General features: G+C 35.5%; 1 protein-coding gene across 2 annotated transcripts in view; it reads left to right on the top strand.

Moving 5' to 3' along the window:
• LOC132127302 (ras-related protein Rab-3C-like) overlaps positions 1 to 10,848 on the top strand; it is a 31,101-nt gene extending 20,253 nt beyond the window's left edge. For both annotated transcript variants that reach the window (XM_059539101.1, XM_059539100.1), the window contains exons 3-5: positions 1,575 to 1,693; positions 5,399 to 5,523; positions 7,366 to 10,848. In XM_059539101.1, coding sequence (XP_059395084.1) covers positions 1,575 to 1,693; positions 5,399 to 5,523; positions 7,366 to 7,559 — 438 coding nt within the window. In that variant the 3' untranslated portion in view covers positions 7,560 to 10,848. The remainder of the gene's footprint in view (positions 1 to 1,574; positions 1,694 to 5,398; positions 5,524 to 7,365) is intronic.
• Positions 10,849 to 22,165: the final 11,317 nt, after the last annotated feature.

The raw sequence follows: 22,165 nt of genomic DNA, 5'->3' as shown, positions 1-22,165 counted from the left end.
ACTAAAATAACAATTTAGTATCCTGCGATTATTATTACTACTACTATTTACCATGGTTTAATTTCTGTTTACTATAAATATCTTTATTTTTAATGTATTTTTAATTCAAATATTTGTAATTTAATTTTTGTTTTTTTGTGCAATTTTGTATAAAGCAGTTATTAAAAAGGTTATTAAAATAATATCTAAAGGTAATATGACATTTTAATATCACAACACTGATTTGCGTTATCAGGATTTTTTCTGCTCTTTTATACTCATTTTGCTATCATTTTATGTGAAAGGGTTGAAACTGAGCTCATTATGAGCTTATTAACATATAATAGCCCACTTTTACTTATCAATAGCCATTTAGTATTCAGCAACTTGAAGAACAACCATCATAAAAATACAACAATGCACAGAGACAGTGGAAATGGTCATTTAAACTGAATTCTGCTGTTTGTAATGCAAGAATCCTTGACTAACTTATAACTGGGCAGCTGGGAGAAATGACATGCTACAAAAGTGTAAAATACGACCCTTTAAGGTCCACACTTGGCTCTGTTGCCTCCACCCACCGAGCGCACGCTACTGAAGCTTCCTGCCGAACTGCTCGATCGCCATGGTAACCCCTGGCAGGTCTCCGCTTTTCCTCCTTGGCCCTGCTAAATTTGGGAACAATCTGGAAGAAGTTAAATGTTAAATGACTCGCCTTTATCATGCCTGCTGAAATGTTAAATGAATATTTAAATGATAAGAAATGCATGTATCTTCAATCAAATGTCAAATCTGCTTTGAGGTTCTTTATACAATAATTAACTACACTGCAATCGCTGTAGATTTTGCTTTGAAACCACTTCCACATAGATATTGCTAGTGAATTTGGCAAAGTAACACATCGAATTAAATGTGATGTTTTGAAGTAGAAAAATTGAAATACTATGTGCTTGTAAACATACTCCAGTAACTCAAACCTTTTTTGTTTACAGTATAAATTCTAGCAAAATATTATAGTTACTACTATGAAATCATAGTAAAGTAATAAAGATTGATTCATATTTTAAATCCAGAGATGACAAGAGGACAATAGTAAGTTGTAATGTTAACTGAATTATTGTATTTTGGTGTAAACTATGATGAAAAAAGTGTGAAAGCCCATTTATGCCACATAATAAAAAATAAAAAAAAAGGTATTTGTGACTTTTTATCTCACAATTCTGACTTTTTCTTTCCAAATAGAAAATATATAAATAATATTTTTTTATTAGTAAAATTGTTAAAATGTAATATATAAATGTATATTATTTATTTAGAAATAATAATAATAAATAATAATTTATATATATTTATATAAGATATAAATTTAAAAAATAATATTTGTTTTATAAAATATAAACATAAAATTATTAAATTAAATATAAACAGAATTCCTACTTTTTCCCTGCAATTGCAAGTTTATATCTCACAAATCTGTTTATATCTAAAAAAAACAAAAAAACTATTCTATGGCAGAAATAGGCTTCTATAAAAAAAAGAGTGTTTTTCGAATGCGTGTCCAAACTAAGAAAGCTGTTTTGTGTGTATTTTTTCAGGATACTGCTGGGCAGGAGAGATACCGCACCATCACCACGGCGTACTATCGTGGCGCCATGGGCTTCATCCTCATGTATGACATCACTAACGAGGATTCGTTTGGAGCGGTGCAGGACTGGTGAGTGACCCAGAGCCGTGTGGGAGGAGACCCCTGGACAAATCCTCACGGCCATACAGTGATCACGCATTTGAGCAGATTGTGTGTGTGTGCGTGTGTGTGTTAGCAGTGTTTAAGAGAACTGTGTGTATGTTATTGTTCCACTAACACAAGCGCTGTGAGTCTGAGAGCCTGAAGGAAAGATGTTCAGAGAAATATCTCATTACACATCACCACGAGCTTTAGTGATTCATTGTTGGGGATAAATATAATAGCAGCAGGTTTTTACACAGAACTTTAAAGATATGTCACCAACAAAACTGTTAAACCCAAAGGATCATTTTTTGTTATATAAAAAAATTTTTTGCAATGCATTTTTTTAATGACCACTAATGTGTGTGTGTGTGTGTGTGTGTGTGTGTGAGTGTGTGTGTGTGTATATTAATTTTTTTGCATGTTTTTCCAAAGAAAACTAAATGTTGGTCCTGTATTGTAATGTTTAATATTTTGTTCTGCGTAGTGTTTCACATCGGCTTTAACTTATAAAATGTTGTACTTCTGAGTGAAACAGAAAATTAAGTGGGAAATAATTTAAAGTAGGACATTATTCATTTTGATTTGTTTGAACCATGAAATGTAGGTCATGATATAATTAGTTAACATTATTATATTTTAAAAACAGAATTATTCATTTTTTATTTAGATTAACATAGCTTTTTTGTGTGTTTTTGTTAAGTATAGACGTGTTTTGGGGTAAAGAAAGGATATATTTTGATGAGATGTTATGAAAACAGTAAAACTTAAAGCTTTTATATATAATGCATTGTAAATGTAGTTTTAATGCACGAATTAGACCTTGTAATGTACCTTGTAATGCATTGTATGATCTAATTAATAATTACAACCACATTTATAATACATTGTAATACTTATCTATTTATTGTTGCACCTTTAGAAAATTAAAGCTCATGACAAACAAACCTTCACATATTATAAAGCATTTTAACTTTGGTTACAATAATTTCTAAAAACATAATGCATTACAATGTACATTATCAATACTTTATCATGCATTATAAACAAAGGCGTTACCAAACTGACTTATTTTGAATATTTCATTCACAATCGGTTCACTTTTGAATTCAGGTGGACTAAACGGTCTTCTGTGAGCAGTTAAAGAGACCTTAGAGGAAAAGTCGCATCACTGAGTCCTCAGGAATCCGTCTGCTTAATATTTAATAAGAGTCATTTAAATTTCTCTTAGTATTAAAGAGCAGTAGGGCTCGGTTCAGGGCTTTATGGATGGCGCTCTATTGATCGGCTCTGCTGGGCGTTCGGCTGGGGTCAGTGAGCAGAGGTTGATTTAATTAGCGTGAGAAGACAGACTAATGAACATCCTGATAGGAGGCTGAGGAACGGAAACAGAAGGAATATAGCGGAAAAAGACGACTGAGTCAGCTGCTGAGTCATTAAAACCACAAGAAGACTCGTCGTCTGAGCTTTATGACGTTATTAAGCAGAAATGAGACCTGAATTTACTGAAAGGACAGAGCTTCGGAGGTAAATTTGCAGTTATACTGCTTCATCAGCAGATGTTATCTTCCTACAGTAGATATTTAATTCTGGCACCATGTTGATGCTGATCTCTTCCTTAGAATAAAAGCAGACAAAAAAATTATAGATCTGGCACCATACAAGTCTGTTATGAGCAAATGACTGCAAAAACACTTAACAAAAAGCATATCCTCATGAGGTTTGACATTCAGCTAAATATGGTTTGAAACGCTAACAATGCAATGTTCTAATAAGAATATATTACACTTTCTATTTATTTTATATAATTAAAAACATTAATAAAAATAAATATATTTACTAAAAATATTTTCATAATGTACTAAATAAAAAAATAATATTATTAGTAATAAATGTTATTTACTATTTCTATTATTTTAATTGAAGTAATATTTATATTAATATTTATGGTAAATATTTATATTAACACATTGAATAAATAAATATATTGAATGCAATATAATAATAATACCTTAACATATTTGTCTGTCAAAAATTTCCTGTCATCTATTTTAATTTCTTTTTTTTCACTAAGCCTTATTGAAATGCATTATGTGATTGCTATTTATTTTAATGCTTATCTGAAGTGCTGAGAATTAAGAAAGAGCTAGAAATAAAGAAATGCTAAAGTAAATTATGACAAAACCTATAATAAAGAGCAGAATGTCCTCTCAAGTAGCTTCAAATAAATAAATATTAAAATAAATATATAAACAAAAGATCCTTTTAGTCATAAGTTTTCCCAGAAGTTTTTATTTTTAAATATTTACATTTTATTTGTATTTATTTTTGTTTGTATTTATCTATTTATGTAATTGTATTTAATATAAATGTAATGTAAAAGATATTACACCTTTTTTTCGTAGTAATTTGCCATGTAAGGTTGATTTAGCTTACTAGTTTAACTTACTAGTAGCTATAACTCCCTGAAATGATGAGGAGCATGTAGTTCTGCAAGCTAAAGAGTTGAAGCACTAGTGACAGTTTCTCTTATCGTCAGAGTAGAGCTCACAGAAGAAACTGGGTCTGACGTTACTCAAGAGACGGCAGCTGTGGTCAGTGAACAGATACCTAATTAAACCAGACGTATGTGAAAACGCTGGGGAAACACAGAAACAACTCTTACCACGGTCTCTGCAGCATCACTACGACATACATGAGCAAACACTGTAATGTGTCGTGGGCTTCAGCGAATAACACGTTTCAATCTGCACCAGCTGTCTGCTGTTGCTATGACACCAATACAAGCCTTTAAAACCTGAGATGTGTATAAAACATCGTTTGTAAACACTAACACGTGATGTGCTTGCAGATGGGAAGATGGAGCTCTACAAATGTGGAGGCTCAAACCTGCAGAAAAATACAAATAAATATAAATCATAGTGAAATAAAAACAGAAATGTTTAATAATTTTAAAAATACATTTTAAAATGAGTCAATAAAAACAAAACAAAAAATTTAATGATAATAAATTATAAAAATAAATATGAATAGATTTTAAAAGTAGGCGATTTGTTTGCAGACAAGAGGATGGAGACCTAAGCCTGTAGAAATTTAAAATAAATAAATATTAAAATAAACAAATATGAAAATGTACAAAAATAAATGAAAGAATAACAAATTAAGTTAAAGAATAAAAATAATTGGATGATGTGTTTGCAGATGAGAAGTTTAAGAAATTACAAATAAATCATTATAAATAATAAATAAATAGAAAAATAATCAAATATGAAAAAATAAAATAAAGAATAAAAAATAACGTAAAAATGTATCAAATAATTGGGCGATGTGTTTTCAGATAAAAAAGGGTGAAGTCCTGTATATATGGAGGCTAAAATGTATTAAATGTAATTATTAAAATAATAATAAGAATAAATAAAAATAATAATAAATATAAAAGTTAATAAATATACATAAAGTAAAAAAATAATAATAATTGTATTTGTTTTATTATTTTCCTATTATCTATTTATTCATTTCTGCAGGTTTGGTCCTCCATGTACATACAGTATATGGCAATACAAGAAGAGTGGAAATAGGACATGCACGATGCAGCATGTTCTTGTCCTGGTGCTCACTCATTTGCATACCTGTATGTTGGCCATAATTGCATTGTGAGAGTTAATCCTAACATCCTTGCTTGTTTTTAACTAGGTCAACCCAGATAAAGACATACTCGTGGGACAACGCGCAGGTCATCCTGGCGGGAAATAAGTGTGACATGGAAGAGGAGAGGGTCGTGTCTTCAGATAGTGGCAGACTGCTGGCAGAGCAGCTGGGTAAGTTCACTCGTCCTAACCTCATCCCAAAAACTGAGTTTGATCCAGAGACCAATTAGAAACGTCTGGACCTGTGGAGCCAGTCAGGTGGGCAGCATGATTTCATTTGAACTAGTTCTGCTTCAAGACCCAGATTTTGCATTGGACATTAAATAGAGACTGAACAGTCTGTCATGTTTTTTTTATAGTTTAAATAGATTTATTCGTGTTTTTTGAAGATGAGATCGTGGCATGCAACCTACAAGATGGCTACAGATAAATTTGCATCAAAATACAGATTTTAATTGGATGCATAACCTTTGACATAATCAACATAGGATGGGAAGTGTGTTCTCCTGTTTTTTTTTTTTAAAGTTGAAAGTCTGTTTATTGTGCTGTGCTCTATTGTTGATTGCATATTATTTGTCAAATTTATCTTTGTATTTTCCTTTTCTATCCATCCAAGCTGAACAGAACTAACATATCTGCTCTTATATGAGCATTGTGATGGAATATATACCTTAGATGTCTCTCATGTTTGCAAATCTTTACTGTGCATAAATTAGAACATATGGAGGGAATCACAGCTGTCACAGCTTTGAACTTGGGCGATAATTAAACGCATATAATTGGATGACACTAGAATGTGCGAACAGCTCAGACTGAACGGTGAAAATAGACAGACTTACTGCATGTTTGGTGTGAAAGAGGACATACCCTTGTCATTTTCAGACCATCAAATCAAATCAATTATATTTCATTAGGGATTGTCATGATTTGTGAAAGAGCATGTGACTGAAATGTCACTGAAATAAGATACTAAACATAACTACTGTATACATATCCTAACCCTAAAGTTGTGTGAAATGTGCTTTGTGTGAGATGCAGCAAACAACTGAATCATATGATGGCCACATGTTACTAAACTAACCATGCCATTCTTTAATAAGGACAAAATACTCTTTATAGTTTTTAAATAGAATAATTCTTATTAATAATAATAATTGTTTAATTACTTATTACTTAATATCATTTTGTCTTGTTTTTCTGACACGATGGATTTGGTTTCACTAAGCTTGCAGAATTATGTTCTGGGATTGTTATTTATACTATATATATATATATATACACAGTACAGACCAAAAGATTGGACACACCTTCTCATTCAAAGAGTTTTCTTTATTTTCATGACTATGAAAATTGTAGATTCACACTGAAGGCATCAAAACTGTGGAATTATATATGGAATTATATGCATAAAAAAGTGTGAAACAACTGAAAATATGTCATATTGTAGGTTCTTCAAAGTAGCCACCTTTTGCTTTGATTACTGCTTTGCACACTCTTGGCATTCTCTTGATGAGCTTCAAGAGGTAGTCACCTGAAATGGTCTTCCAACAGTCTTGAAGGAGTTCCCCGAGAGATGCTTAGCACTTGTTGGCCCTTTTGCCTTCTGTCTGCGGTCCAGCTCACCCCTAAACCATCTCGATTGGGTTCAGGTCCGGTGACTGTGGAGGCCAGGTCATCTGGCGCAGCACCCCATCACTCTCCTTCTTGGTCAAATAGCCCTTGATGCCTTCAGTGTGACTCTACAATTTTCATAGTCATGAAAATAAAGAAAACTCTGAATGAGAAGGTGTGTCCAAACTTTTGGTCTTTATTGTATATATATATATAAATTATTGCTTGTTACATCAGTATTTAATTTATATTAGTTATATTAACTATTTATGTTTAACAAGTATATGCACATATTGAATAGATAAAAACTGTCTTGATGAAGTGAGATATATGTAGAATAGAATTTTCTCGCTCGGTTTTCTGACATCTAAACTGTGCTTTGGTGTCGTTTCTGTCTTCCAGGTTTTGAATTTTTTGAAACGAGTGCCAAGGACAACATCAACGTGAAGCAGACCTTTGAGCGTCTGGTGGATATAATCTGCGACAAGATGTCAGAGAGTTTAGAGACTGACCCCGCCGTGACCACAGGAACCCAGGGAACGGCCCGGTTAACGGATAACCCTCCTCCACCACAGCAGCCCAACTGTGCCTGTTAGTGCTCAGTTTACATAGAAGCACAAGTGTGTGTGTGTAACACCTTTAGATAGATGCATATATCCTTTAATGTCATAGAATACAGGTGCTGGAACAACTTAAATCTGATCAGTGCATGTCAGAAGTCATGTGACTCTTTACACCCAGTGGAAACAAGCTGTCGTATGGATGCAGTCTTGATCAATGGCAAGCAGTTTTTCAGTGTTTTAAAAAGTGGTATGGATAAACCTAGCTTGAAAAATATGAATATGTTGCATTTCTTTGGTCATCAGTTTTTGGTATATATGGCCTGCGACTCACTGCACCACAAGGAGGTGTTCAAACAGGACAAGTTCTTGTATTACAAAACATAAAGTCCCAATGCAGGGGTTCTTGAGTCGCTTTTTAAAATAAGATGCAGCAGCCAAAGACATCTGTCTTGGTGCATGTGAACCGACCAAACGAACCCAGAACTCAAGAATGAGTTGTGTACAATTGCTACTTTTGCCTGTTTTGTTCCAGCACCTTTGCACTAGAGTCACGTCTGTTTATACGGTGCCTAGTTCATACCGACACATTCTTTACTGTCAATCAAAGTCCTAACGGTCTTTACAGCACTGTCATTGACTTCATCAAGACTTCATCCACATTGCATGCAATAAACAAATACAATTAGTTTTTTTATGATTAAGAGCTCAATCAAACTGACTAAACCCCACTTACATAGTTGCGAATAAATAAAAAATCAAATAAAAACGTAGTTATGAATTAGAGTAAACTGATTTTTTTTTTTTTCAAATAGTTTTGGATGATTCTAAATTGACATATTTTAAATTTTCAAAAATGTAAATATAATTACATCACACAGGACTGTCCGGCCACAGTGCTGATGTAGGAGTGGCCAGAATTTGTTTTAGGGTGGGGCTTAGTGAAGGATCAGGTGCTCAAGGGAAAGGATCTTAATGGCAATGCTACAAAATTGCATTAATACACATAAACACATTCGTTTTGTAGGTCAGGAATTCATGCCATATTAATCAAAATGAAATTTCCCATCAGTGAAATCAGATGCATATCTCTAGTCGGTGTATATGTGTACCGTAGATTATTAAAGATTACGTCATCTATATGAATACATGACCTATCTAGTGTATATAGTTTTGTATTTACCTCAGTCAGTTTAATATAATATTGTGGATTTAAGTAGCTGTTGAATACAGGGAGGAAAATGTGCATTTAATGTTTCTTCACATTTAGTTTGATCATCATAAATGAATTAATGCAGACTAAGTGAAATATTTATCTATTTATTAAAAGCAAACAGACTTTACAGTTAAAAAAACAAGTAAATGTGCTTCATGAGCTGCGTGTGTCTGATAACGAAAGGTTCTTCTAGGTGAAGTGGATTTTGTATTTTTCCCCAAGCCCTTTTTTCTCCATTTCTCTTTTCTGTTTATCGCTGTCGTCGGTTGTTTTTCTCTGCTGGCTAAAAAGCTACTTTGTGGAGGATGTGATTTGCTGTCCCTGCTCTTATCTTCTTTCATGCTCATGGCCAGAGGATTGATAGACTGTAGATGTAAGAAGGAAACCGCTTCACTGTTGCAGAGTCAGAGTTTGTGCTGAGTCCGGTCGAAGCTTGCTGGAGCTTGTCTTGTAAAATGATACAGCAATAGCCAAGAAAATGTGTCGGCAGCTATTTTCAGGAGAAATTAGTCACTCATCAATATTTCATCCGACGAACCTTAAAAGACTTTGGCCATGGATGGAAGTTTTTTTTTTTTTTGAGTATATATATATATATATATATATATATATATAACATTTTAAATATTGATTATTTTGGCCTGAAATATAACGTGACATGTTGCTGATCGGTTTCATGAAATTCATCTTCTAGTTCAAGATGGTTTTATTTGATTCTCATCCCTAGAGATTGTCCAACTTTCAATGTAATGTATAATAATCTAAGTTAAAAAATGAAAACTCAGCCCTTAAACTACATGGTGTGGTCTGTAGATGTGTGTGGTTTTTGTGAGCGTAGTACAAAAAAAGTTTATTTAACATTAGGCCTACAATATCCGGCGTATTAAAAATGTATTGCAGTCACAGACTGAATACGCTGGTCAATATATAGCTAATAGTTCATTGATGTGAATAAAGAAAATCAGTAATAAAGCAACCTTGTTTCCTCACCACAAGCTATGTTTAGCATCATCCCTGCATGAAATTGTATGGCATCTCTATTTAGATACCTTTATCTGTATAATCTTCTTTGTTCATTTATGCATCCCTCAGTATGTGGGGTGCAGTGGGCCAGCAAGTGCAATATTTCGAAACCCTATCTCTTGTATATAGTTGAATGACTGTGTGTGTGTGTGTGTGTGTGTGTGGGGAGCATCTTAATGTGCCATGCTGATTTTGCACACTATCGTTACCCATGTATGTATGGATGATTGCTCTGCCTCACCTTCTGTGTTAAACTATCTTTGTGCTGACATTAAGACAATATACTGTGGAGTTACATCAGTATGTGAGTGTGTGTGTGTTGGTGTATATACTAGTATGGAGAAAAGTAAATGTGGATCTTGTTGCAAGTCATCTTTGTAGTTTTTCTTTGTGTGTAAATCTCATTCATTTAGCGCATGCATAGGGCTATATATCTGCAATCACTCTACTGCAGTAGTTTTACAATAGCTGTCATTTCAGGTGTACAGCATGCATAAAACAGCTTTTTAAATACAAGCTCAAAAGGGAGTGAGAACATCTAAATATACAAAAAGTACTTGTACTATAGTTAAGTTGGATATCAGATGGCAATGATTTCTGTGTCAAAAGATATTATTTTACCATGCTATGTCCAAAAAAAAAAACCTTGGTACTTTCTTGTTAGACAGTAAACCTCTTTGTTTGCATTTAAATTATTTATTTTCCTAATTTTATCAATAACACGTCAGATTTGCTTTTACCTCAAAGAGGAACTGTGCAATTTCCAAAGTCCCCTCAGAACATTAAAATGTTCATTTGAATTTTTCTTAATTAATCTGAGGCTTTAAGATACTGTTCCCAAAATGTGGGGATTTTATTTAAAATGTGATTTTATTCAAAAAATAATTTATTTTTAAAAAGTGCTGATTAACTTTTGGTTTGTGTGGAAAAACATCGTTGGACCTTACTTGTGATATCCACAGTGATTTCTAATATTTTTGTTGAAGGAATCACTCTAGAGCTGGTTGTTCTATATGTGTGGCGTGTATGACAAAAGTGTATCAATTACTGTTGAAAATACCAATAAATATTCTTATTGTGTTGATATTTCAGTGCTCTTTTGCTGTATTTGTAAATTTTTTGTTCCAGGTGTCATGCTAAAAAAAATCATGAAAACTGATTGCCCACTGTAATCACTTTTTGGCAAGTGTTAAACTGCATTTTATGGGTTTTGTTGGCCATTTATTTCAACAGGTAAAAAGAACTGCATGAGCAATAATCTGTCAAATAAAACACTCATGAATGCAATCAAGTCATTTAGCTCAAGCAGTCCTTTTAACCTGTTGAAAGACCTTTAAATGGCCAATAAAAAACATAAAATGCAGTTTTACACTTGCCAAAAAGTGATTACAGAGGGCAATCAGTTTTCGGCAGACAATCAATTTTTGGCATGACACCAGAAATTGTTATTTTTTAACACTTCCGGTCCTGTCATTTTGATTTTAAAGGTTCTCTTTCTAACATTTGTTCGGTGTCTTACTATGGGAACGCCCCAGGCATGACTGATTGAAACTCTAATGACACACGTCTGCCAACCACGGCAGACCAATCACTGCAGCGATCAAGGAGTCCCGCCTCCCTGTATATAAACCGCAGCTACCTGCTGTCTCAGCATTCTTGCTCTCTTCCCTTTGGAAGATTTTTGGAAGCTGTCCTCAGCAGACATTTGTCCGGACTCTCTGAGAAAGTATGGCACCATTGATCCAAAATCTCTGTTCAGCACGACTGTTACAGCGATGCAGCAACAATGCGATCTATGGAAGAGGGAAGGGGCCTTTGAGGTTTGTCTCCCCAGAAAGCCGGTGGTCTGGCCTTATCATCCGAACCGACCAAGTTTCAGATCCTCTGTGAAAGTATATCAGTCTGATTATCTGCCTCCCCACCCTGCTGTAACAACCGGGAAGTGCAGCAGACAAAAACCGGGTTTGTGAAACCAAAATCATTGTACACAGCAGCGAAGCATCAGAGGGTGCCGCAACACCACTAGTGTTATGTTATACTAATGCGAATGTGGATCTCCCATGAGAGTCACGGGCTCACACAACTAGCGGGATAGCTACATCCTGGGTGCTATTTAACGGCATTTCTAATCAGGAAATCTGTGCTGTGGCTAGCTGGTCTTCCCCACTCACCTTTGTGACGTTCTACAGACTAGATGTAACAGAGCCTTTTCAGACTATACTGATCTGATTTCAACCACTTGTACTGGGACAGAGAGGTATAGTTTATATAGGTTTAGATCGTAGTCATTTTTAGTTTACTTTCTCAGCATATCGGCATCGGAATATATGTATATATCCGGGATGAAGATGAAAAAATGTTTCTCTTCAAACTACGCAGAACAATAATAAATAATTATTATTTCGACATTTATTCGTACACTGAACCGAGAACCGTTTCTGTCGGACGCGTCTGATTCGAGAACCGAGGAGCTGATGATACTGCGCATGCGTGATTCAGTGTGAAGCAGACTGACACACAGCTCGTCTGAACCGAACTGATTCTTTTGATGATTAATTCTGAACTGATTCTTTGCTAATGTTATAAGCGCGGGTAAATCGAAGGCTTGAATGAAGGGCAGTCATCGCCAATGACATAACATCGAGCGCAAAAGAACCGGTGAACCGTTTTTTTTTTTTCAACTGGTTTATTTCAGGGGGGCAGGGTTTCATATTTTTTTGAAGCACCCCTGGGCGCCGCCATTGGCTAGCGGACCCCCACCTGCTGTTAGCATTCCATCGACTCCCATTAATTTTGGCGTCACTTTGACAGCGAATAACTTTACATCTGAGGCGTTTAAAGACTCCATTTGTCCATTAATTATTTCTAAAGAAACACAAAAATGTATAAAAGGCTCCATTACCTTGTATCTTACGTTATGGTCCTGAAGAAGAAGTTTTGGTAAAAAAAATAGGCTAACGATTGCGTCATAACCTGCGACTCTCTGTCGCACAGTAGAGAAATTACAGTATGGACAGGAGGAGAAGCTCGCAGGCAATCTTTTACAGTCTATGAGGCTATAGGGGGGGCGTTGAGGCATAAAGTCAAGGGAGATAATTTATCGGAATACTTACCAAAATGTGCTCCTGTTCACGCTCGCCTTCTCTGTAAGATTCAGATTTCTCTTGCATTGGCGTCAGTTTGGTTTGAAATGTGGTGGGGACAGAGACGCATTCAGAAGTGCATTTTCAGAAGTGGTGGGTACAATGATGCATTTTTTTTTCTCTTTCGCGCAGGTCATGTTTTGAAAGACGTCCTGTATCTTATTAATGTAAATAAATAAAAATGTATACAAAAATGTGATGATGTCCGACTCGTTTTATGAAGAAGAAAGCCGTACAAAGCATTAGACATATGATATATGACCCACTAATCTGCTTCATATCATCATATAAGTACCATGTTGACAATATGACATGGCCATGACGTGGTTTAATGTACCTAAACAATGATTACCAAATTTCTCTTTCATGTTGCTTTGTTATAACCACTGAAAACGGGGAAAAAAATCTAACCCAAAATCGGGCCTCGCTCTACATTATCCCGCTTATTACATGGCTACCCACCAAATAAATCAATAATTTGACACAAAATATTGATTTAAAAAAGAGTTTATTGATTTAAACACGATTGTATTGCTTCCGCTAAAGAAAATAGTTCCGTCTCTACGATTAGAATCCTGCCGCGTCCATACCAACGCTCTGTTTTTCATGGCAACGGTGTTATTATCAAGAAATAACAGACTTCATTCTACAGTGGAATTCAACCAAGCCATGTAATAATTTGATTTAATTCCCAGTACAATTTACCATATCTACACAAAACACAACTTAAGCACTACAAATTTTATCAAGATTGAAAAAGCAAAAATACGTGTAGCACATGAACACTATTGACTATCACACCATGATCTGACTGCTCTCAATTCACAACAACATGCATCCATCCAATCTACATCAGGCATTTTGACTAAAACTTGATCCATTCCTCATCATCATCATCATCATCATCATCACAACTATTTCAGAATTCAGCAATAGATTCAAGCAATAATTAAACAAGATACTGACTACTCAACAATCATCTTCCCCAACACTTGCTGTATGAACGCAAACCGTAACTAGCTAATTAAGTTGGTGGCTAAGGAAGTCTAACGTAACATTAATTGCAAGAGAAGAATTAAAACAGCCGATCCCTTGTGTGCAAATGCACAAGACCTAGCCATAATACCAGCAAATCTTAATAAACATAAGTTATCGCGTCTTACCTTTGTGTCAATGGTCTGCAGACCCTTGCTGTGTGTACAACAACATCCATTTGTTCTACAAGTTATCACTTTGATATGTTATAGTCCATGGCACTAGGATGCAACCTTGTGATATTGTATGAAGGCTAAATGACTTGCTCGTCTATGATACATTCGCCAGAAATTCTGGCCAAACCCAGCAAAGACTAGGTAGCCTCGTTCCCGCTCGTTCACTGTCCATTCCAAACTGTCAACTCATTTGAAAAACATTCTTTAAAAAAAAGAAGCGCGATAGTCATATAGACGGTTTCATCGGGCGCACGCGCCTGGACCTAAGTTAACTTCCGGTCTGTGTTGTGTATATCGGTCTGGCTGCAGTGCCTTCTACAAACGCGGTTAAAGTCAAGGCGATGAGTAGACTGAGGGCTCAGGTGGTTGTGCTGCGGGATGTGTTTCCCATACATTTATTTATTTTTGGAAACTCACCACAATTTTAAAACTGATCGATTTTCAAAAAGGCTTCGCTGAATAAACATGAGTAACGTTATGTACTGCACGTTTAATAATAATAATCCCTTACATTTATATGTTTAAATATCAAAACGAGGCACAGGTGTTTTTTATATCGCTGTATTTCTGAAGGAAGACTTGCATGTTATATGCCTGATAAAGCAGCGTGTGTGAGCGTACTTTGTTTACAGCTGTTACTGGGGAAACCTCCATTTCTCGCGCTTTATGTCTATGCTTTAAAACATCTCCTATTGGCAAAGAATGGATTTGCATTCTCATTAAGTCCGCCTGATCCATGCAGCAAACATATTTTGTTTGTTATCAAAAAATATCTACTCTAGAGGGACTTGGCTGATGTTATTGATTCTATTTGGAAGTCTACCGGAAGTTAAGTTAGGTCCGCAAAAGCGCGCATGCGCTGTAACGTTTGTTTATGTTGTTGCCGTTGAAACCGGCATATAGAGAAAATAATAACAGTGACACGATGACTCCCCCTCCCCCAACATAGAACGTATCCCAATGTTACAGTTGTTGCAGTTTTAATGAACAGAAAAGCGTGTAGCCAGCGCAGCAGCAGAACTCGAGGTTTAAAAAAAAAAAAAAGGTGGTGGGTACAAAATGACTCATGACGAAATCTGCCCCCCGTCCCCCCCGAAATCGACGCCTATGTTCTCTTGGCACAGTGGTTAGAAGATTTACAGGTTGCTCACGTGACATCTGTCATCATGCTCAGTTTGAGTCTGCGCAGTACGCCCGACCTCCAGGAAGTGCGTGCTTCTAATTGACTTCATTTGTCTCCGTTGAATCCAATGGAGTCGCTGTGTCCATTTCTTTTACTGTCTATGGTTTATTTGATCGAACTGTCCGAAAGAACCGGTTCACTTGAGCACCTGCTCCTTTACCCCTTAAGTGCCCATTTGTCAAGGCAAAATTTCCTCGGTTTTTTTTTTTTTGTAATAACATTCCCTTTTGTGAATGCCTGCCCACGCCCAATCATAACATTAGTACAATTTATTAATAATAATTTAGCCGTAAATAAAATGACCAACATGACGACCTTTCACCTGACGACGCTGACCTCATCCGACCGGGATTCCTCACGCCGCACGCGCATTTTTTAATTGCTAGAGGATATTTTCAACACCGTGGCAGCCAGTAAGTGGTGTTTCATTCTCAGCGAAGTGATTTTGATGTTTATTTACTTATTATTTTACAAGAACGATGTGATGTGAGAACATGCAGATATGTTGTTTATATTGCTGTGTGTAGCCTGTAGTGGCATCGAGGGGTCTGGTCTTTTTTATGTTATTTGACTGAACTTTTATTATATTACAGTACTTATTTATTTTTTAACACGTAGAGTGCCTTAAAAATAATTATCACAACACTGGTAAGGCTTATTCAGATTTTCTCATTCTCTGAATTATCATTATAAAAATAAAAACAATTCAGAAATGAATTAAAATCTAATTATATTTTAAATGTGACGCAAATATTTTTTTTTCTACAATAGCAACAGTGTTTACAACAAGACCACTTTAGCCTGTAAACTCAATAATATCTCTCTGGAAATAAATGTATAAATATCAATGCCAATAAAAAAATGCATAATATACCTGCCATCAAAGTGCAGTGTGAAGGATATGAATAACAAATGCAGCCTGTCATTTGTTTACATTGCAAAGGTGTTCAATTTTAGACAACAACTACAACAGTAATAATAATATTAATCGCTATATTCCAGTGTATCAGTTTTTTAATGTTTTGTATCAATATTTAAGGTGGACTTATTGATTGGGTGCAAGAGTAGTAGTGATGGTTAAAATAATAGATTAATGCTGAAATAGTAAATTGAGCCTTGTTCCTAGATGGACAGAGAGTGGAAAGTAATAGACCAGATGAGGAGATGGAGATGGAGGAAGAAAAAGAGGAAAATGTAGAGGCACAAGTGTTTTCTATAGTTTTTACTATAACCACTGTTTTTAATTATTCTGTAGAACAGAGAAGAAAAAGCCATCAGGTTGGGTCAATTTAAGACATTTCAGTTTCTAATCCCAGAGCTATTATTATTTTAAACTTAAAATTGTCTTCTCTATTGTTTCTTTTTCAAAACTGCATCAAAGCATTTGCTGCTGTATCAATACATAATCATCCATATCGATACGCGAATCAGCAAGGAATGCATCACAATATATTGCTGTATTGATATTTTGAACAGCGCCATTTAAAGCCTTGTTCCATGTGCCCCTTTTTTACTTTGAGCACCTGCCCCTCCAAAGGTCTCTGCACAGAGGGAGCGTCAGCCACATTAAAAAAGTTAACAGCTTAAGTCATTTGTGGATTAATGCGTATTGGAGACGCGAACCGTTTCAAACGATTTAGTTCGATTTGGTGAACTGGTTCAAAAAGATCCGGTTACATCGAATGATTTGTTCACGAACCGGATATCACTAAACTGCTGTGGTTTGAAATCTCACAACAGACCCAGAAGAGAAGACAATGCTGAATAAAGGCATAGTTTTTGCTATTTTTGGACCAAAATTTATTTTCGATGCTTCAAAAAATTCTAACTGACCCTCTGATGTCACATGGACTACTTTGATGATGTTTTTCTTACCTTTCTGGACATGGACAGTATACCGTACACACAGCTTCAATGGAGGGACCGAGAGCTCTCGGACTAAATCTAAAATATCTTAAACTATGTTCAGAAGGTGAACGGAGGTCTTACGGGTTTGAAACAACATGAGGGTGAGTCATTAATGACACAATTTAAATTTTTGGGTGAACCAGCCCTTTAAAGTTTGAGCATATTGTTTGCAAACTGCAATTGATTAATTAATTAAAAACAAAGTAGTCGATATGCTGTGTTGTTTTTGTTGTTTAGTAGCAGTAATATGCAGTTGTTAGCTGTGTCCACTGTATTTTTTGTTGGTTTTCATGAGACCCCCCTTGAAATGACCAGGACCCCCCATTGCCCCCCCAATCAAAATTGTCTGAAGCCGCCACTGTCCCAACCTACAACTCCTGCCAGTACCGAGACTCAAACCTTCTGGTAACTAGTCTAGCTCTCTAACCATTAGGCCACAGCTGCCCCAAATCGAAAAACCTTGGCGATAAACGCTCGCAATAATCAACCCCTACTGGGTTTCCAACGAGGGAATCAGGGTGATGCGGTAGATTTATTCAAGGCACATCGCTTAGAAAAGTAACTTTGACACACAGTTTGCTTTAGTAGAGTCAAAAACTTACATATAGCACCTTTTAAAAGAGCTGACTGCTGTAACGTTAGCCTAGCTTAGGTGTGTTCTCCCTTTATTTTTAATTTATGAATAAACTGTTTGAATGATAAATCTGTTTGGCGATCAAATATACAATATTGATACTCATAAGTGGTACATTATCAGTGCAGCAGGAGACGTTCAAACTAATATCACGTAATTTACATCTCTATGATTGGTTGATATACCAGAAGAGAGGCTAGCCTCCCCTGCGAGGTTTCTTTTCTCAACACTCCTCAGCGCTGAAAGTGAACACTCGATGCTGATTTTGCTTGAGCAGGTACACGCGCATCGCTAGGCCATTTTTGACTACTCAGCCCCCATAAAATTTTGCGATAAGCTCCATAAACTGTACGAATTCGTAAATGCCTAGTCAATCGGCTCTTCCCCGTCTTCCAGCGTGTTCTTCAATCAGGAGACTGAGAAACAGAGGAGGAGTACATTTAACGATAGATTGTTATAATATCTGCATCTGTGCAGTTCTTTGTCATTAATACAGTTTACAAAATATAAAGGCGATTGCAATCGGTTTCCCATCTACTGTAAAGTTTTCACCCCTCATCACACCACAGCTGTTTCCTCAAGCGAAAATGAACACGCATAAACACACTTTATAAAACGATCATGCCATTTTTATTTTAAAAATACATTAAATATAAAACATATCACAGTGCATGTGGCAAAGAGGTTTGTATAGGCTACTTGAGCTAAACAAAGAGGGTTGTACTAGAAATGCAAACAAACAGTAAAATTTTGTGTTTGTACAGTAAACGGGTTTTTAAGGTTTGTATTTGGCTTATTCAGTACTCAAATGTTATATCTATCTATGCAATACAGTGGAATACTGCATTAAGTTTAGTATACACCCTACCTTATTTAGTCAAACATTTTGTATTTTATTTATATATTAATTGTATTTTTTTATATATACCCTCATTGGGCCTGAGTCCCCCTAAAATGAAAATCTTAGAAATCGCCCCTGAGTAGGTTTCTTGATAATTATATACAATGTGAAAATACGTGTCTTTATACTCACTAGAGGTAATCTTAAATTGCTATGTTTGTGTTTTATTGCACATAATACGTCACGACGATCATTCTGGACGAGTCTAACTTAGACATACTTAGACAAAGCATACTGTATTAAAGTTACCGTAAGCAACAAATGGTCTATTCACTTCAAATTAACACATCTCAGAAGATTAAGGAATATTTGATTCCTCAATGATTTTTCCACTTTAAAGGTCAGTTTAATGGCGTTGTTTTGGCTTCACTGCCACCTACCGGAAGTAAAGGGTAAGGACAAGCATGACAAAGCACATTCATTTCTAAAGAGATGCTCGCCTCGATTTCTATCAGTTTGGTAAAGCTCGTTTTGAGTCAATGCATTCCGTTGAGAAACAAAAACACAAACAAAACCGAAACAAAAAATTGTATTTAGCTCAATCCGACTGTTGCATCCTTATTCTACATTAAAAAAAAGATTATCTGACGTTTTTTTCAGTGCTTCAGCAGCATCATTTCAGGATGTAGTCAGCAGTGAAATCAATCGAATGAATGGATCTTATAATCTATATTACAAAATGTTTGATCGGTGAATAACTCTACATAAATTTTTATGTTCGCATTTATATCAGTGGTTTAAACTGAACTAAAACGCATTATTATACCATACCAGCATATTTTCGACCATAGCGGAGTCTGATTTTAAGGTTTATTTCTTTGTAGCAGTGATGATAGGGTGTTTAGGCAGAACCTTGATTACCATGGTAAATGTTTATAAGGTAAGGTTTTTTTTTCTTCCTATTTTACCATTTAAAGATGAACGATAGCAAGCATACAGTAGTTTTATACCCACGTGATATCCATGCATACATTGTAAGAGTACTAAAAATGCCAATATTATTGCCACAGTATTACCTTTATCACATAGAGACGACACGATGTAATTCATTTATTGATATAAATATAAAACCACGCATATATATATATGTATATATATATAGAGAGAGAGAGAGAGAGAGAGAGAGAGAGACCGCGAGAGAGAATCTCTTATTATTATTATTATTATAAGCGCATATCAACGAACTGATTAATCTTAGATGGTGACATAAATTGAAACTTAAACCTTAATTTATGAAACATAAATTGAAAAGATTATAAATCTCAAAAATAATATATTTACTACTACTTTTTATCAGTCGCTTGGAAACGTAGTTACTCTGTGTGGCCACCAGGTGGAGGCAGTTCTACAGTTTTACTTTATATTCAACTGAAGACGCTGATGTTCTTTTTCAGATAATTTTGCATTATAAAGGATATAATATTGACTATATTTAGTTAGATTTTAGATCCATTAAAAATGTCCAGTTTATATTACTAAAAATACATTAGCGTGACTGATTTCACACGTTAATTTCAGCTCGGTTCCTACGGTGTTTGATGCAGAATATTAAATCTTCTTTATTTATAATTTTTATTCATTTATATTATATTGTAAAAAATAAAAGGCTCAGTATATAAAATTGTACTTAGTATTTAATGCAAGAGCCTCTTCTGAACGAAAACTAGAGCAAACCTTGAGAGTGACGCATGTTGTTCGCTGCGCGTCCACTAGATGGCGCAGAAACCGCGAAGACCTCACAAGACTTTCGCTTTAGCTCATCAGGATATTGAGCAACCAAAGCAAATCATGTTCTTCAGCTTACCAAGACATCTCAAGCTTCACATCTGCGACAGATACAAACACCAAACACACGTGTGGAATCAACCCATGCTTTTATTTCATTTGTTGCATATAAAATGTTTTTTTTTCCTGTCTTTTTTCTTGTAGTTTATGAGTTTATGGACTTGAAACCGATGGGAGATGGATCTACAGTACCAGCAAAAGGCTGTAAGAGACTGAAAGAAGTGTTTCAGTTTTTAATCAGCAGAACTTATCAAATGTTAACCTTTTAATGACACTGAAAAAATAGCAGTAATTAATAATAATAGCCACGATTGGCTTTGGTCCAGGGCTGCTAAAATCTACAGTATGTGTCAGAAAGTATGCTCATCTAACATCTGAAACTCTAGGACTCGTTCAGTTTAGTGCATAAGCACATCTACAAGGCTGGATAAGATGAAGGTAGCAGATGGTACCTGAACGAAGTTAAAGAAAAGCATGAAAGTAAAAGATCACAAGCAGCCAAGCACCTCTAGGGCAAACCGATCCGTCCTGGGACTATTGCAGCCGCTGTGCCACTTTTTTTGGACCTACAAATGAAAAGAAGTAACCCAAGGCATCCTAAGCTTTAGCTTTAAATGCGGCGCATAAGATGCCCTGATACCCTGGCAGCAGACATCGTTCTCTGAAACACGTAAAGAGACCAGACAGACACAAACAAAGAGTTTTTAAGTTAAGGCACAGCCCTGGGGCCAAACACCAGCGTGACTCGTCTCTAATGGTTTGGCTTTCCCCAGATCTCCAGAAACACGTTTGAAGGTGACCTTCTCGTTTTATACAGAATATTATCATCGTCATCGTCGTTTTTTTGTTTTTACATTGGATATTATTTATAATAATAAACATTCTCTCAACAAGAGTTTACCAAATACAGCAACTCCATCTGGATGAAGTTTAGAATCTGTCATCATTTACAACAAACATTACAATATATACAGCAAAATAAATACATTGTTGTAAACAGCGGGGGAAAAAACAAACAAAAAATATATCTATATATAACAAAAAAAAATAATCAGGTAAGGTCATCTGGTGAGGAAAGAATATCATGGCACAAACTTAAATAACAGAATCAGTTCAACTCGAGCCAGGTTTCAAGTTTCTGTGAGCGTATTATATTAACTCCAGACTTTAAAAAGTTTGTTCTATGTACACGACCAAAAACAGGAGGCCAGTAACTTGCAAGTCCACACGCTCTATGCTACAGTACTGCTTTCAAACAGAAGCCAAAAAATAAATTAAAACCATATACAGATATAAATAAGTCCTTATTAAAAGCCATGTGTCACATAGTGCGTGTCTGGAGCGCGAGGGAAGTTTGGGCATGAAATGGAAATGTGGATTTTGACGCTAAACTGCATCTAGCCCTAAGAGGAGATCTCTGATCTAATGAATCATGACAGATGGGGAAACAGGGGATTTTTAAAGGCATTGCATGACAAATACTCTCCGACTGTAGAATACGCATGCACAGGATGGATGTGGTTTCTGGGAGTTTGTGGTTTTAGTTTCAGTCACTCAGCGTGTGAGATCCAGCAGGTGAAAACTGAATAAGGCAAAAGGAAAGAAAATCAGTCTCACACGCTATAAAAAAATCTCCAG

The sequence above is a fragment of the Carassius carassius genome, chromosome 45 (assembly GCF_963082965.1).
Source record: "Carassius carassius chromosome 45, fCarCar2.1, whole genome shotgun sequence".
NCBI lineage: Eukaryota > Metazoa > Chordata > Actinopteri > Cypriniformes > Cyprinidae > Carassius > Carassius carassius.
The sequence above is the reverse complement of the archived record's forward strand: the minus strand, read 5'-3'. Positions and strand labels throughout refer to the sequence as shown.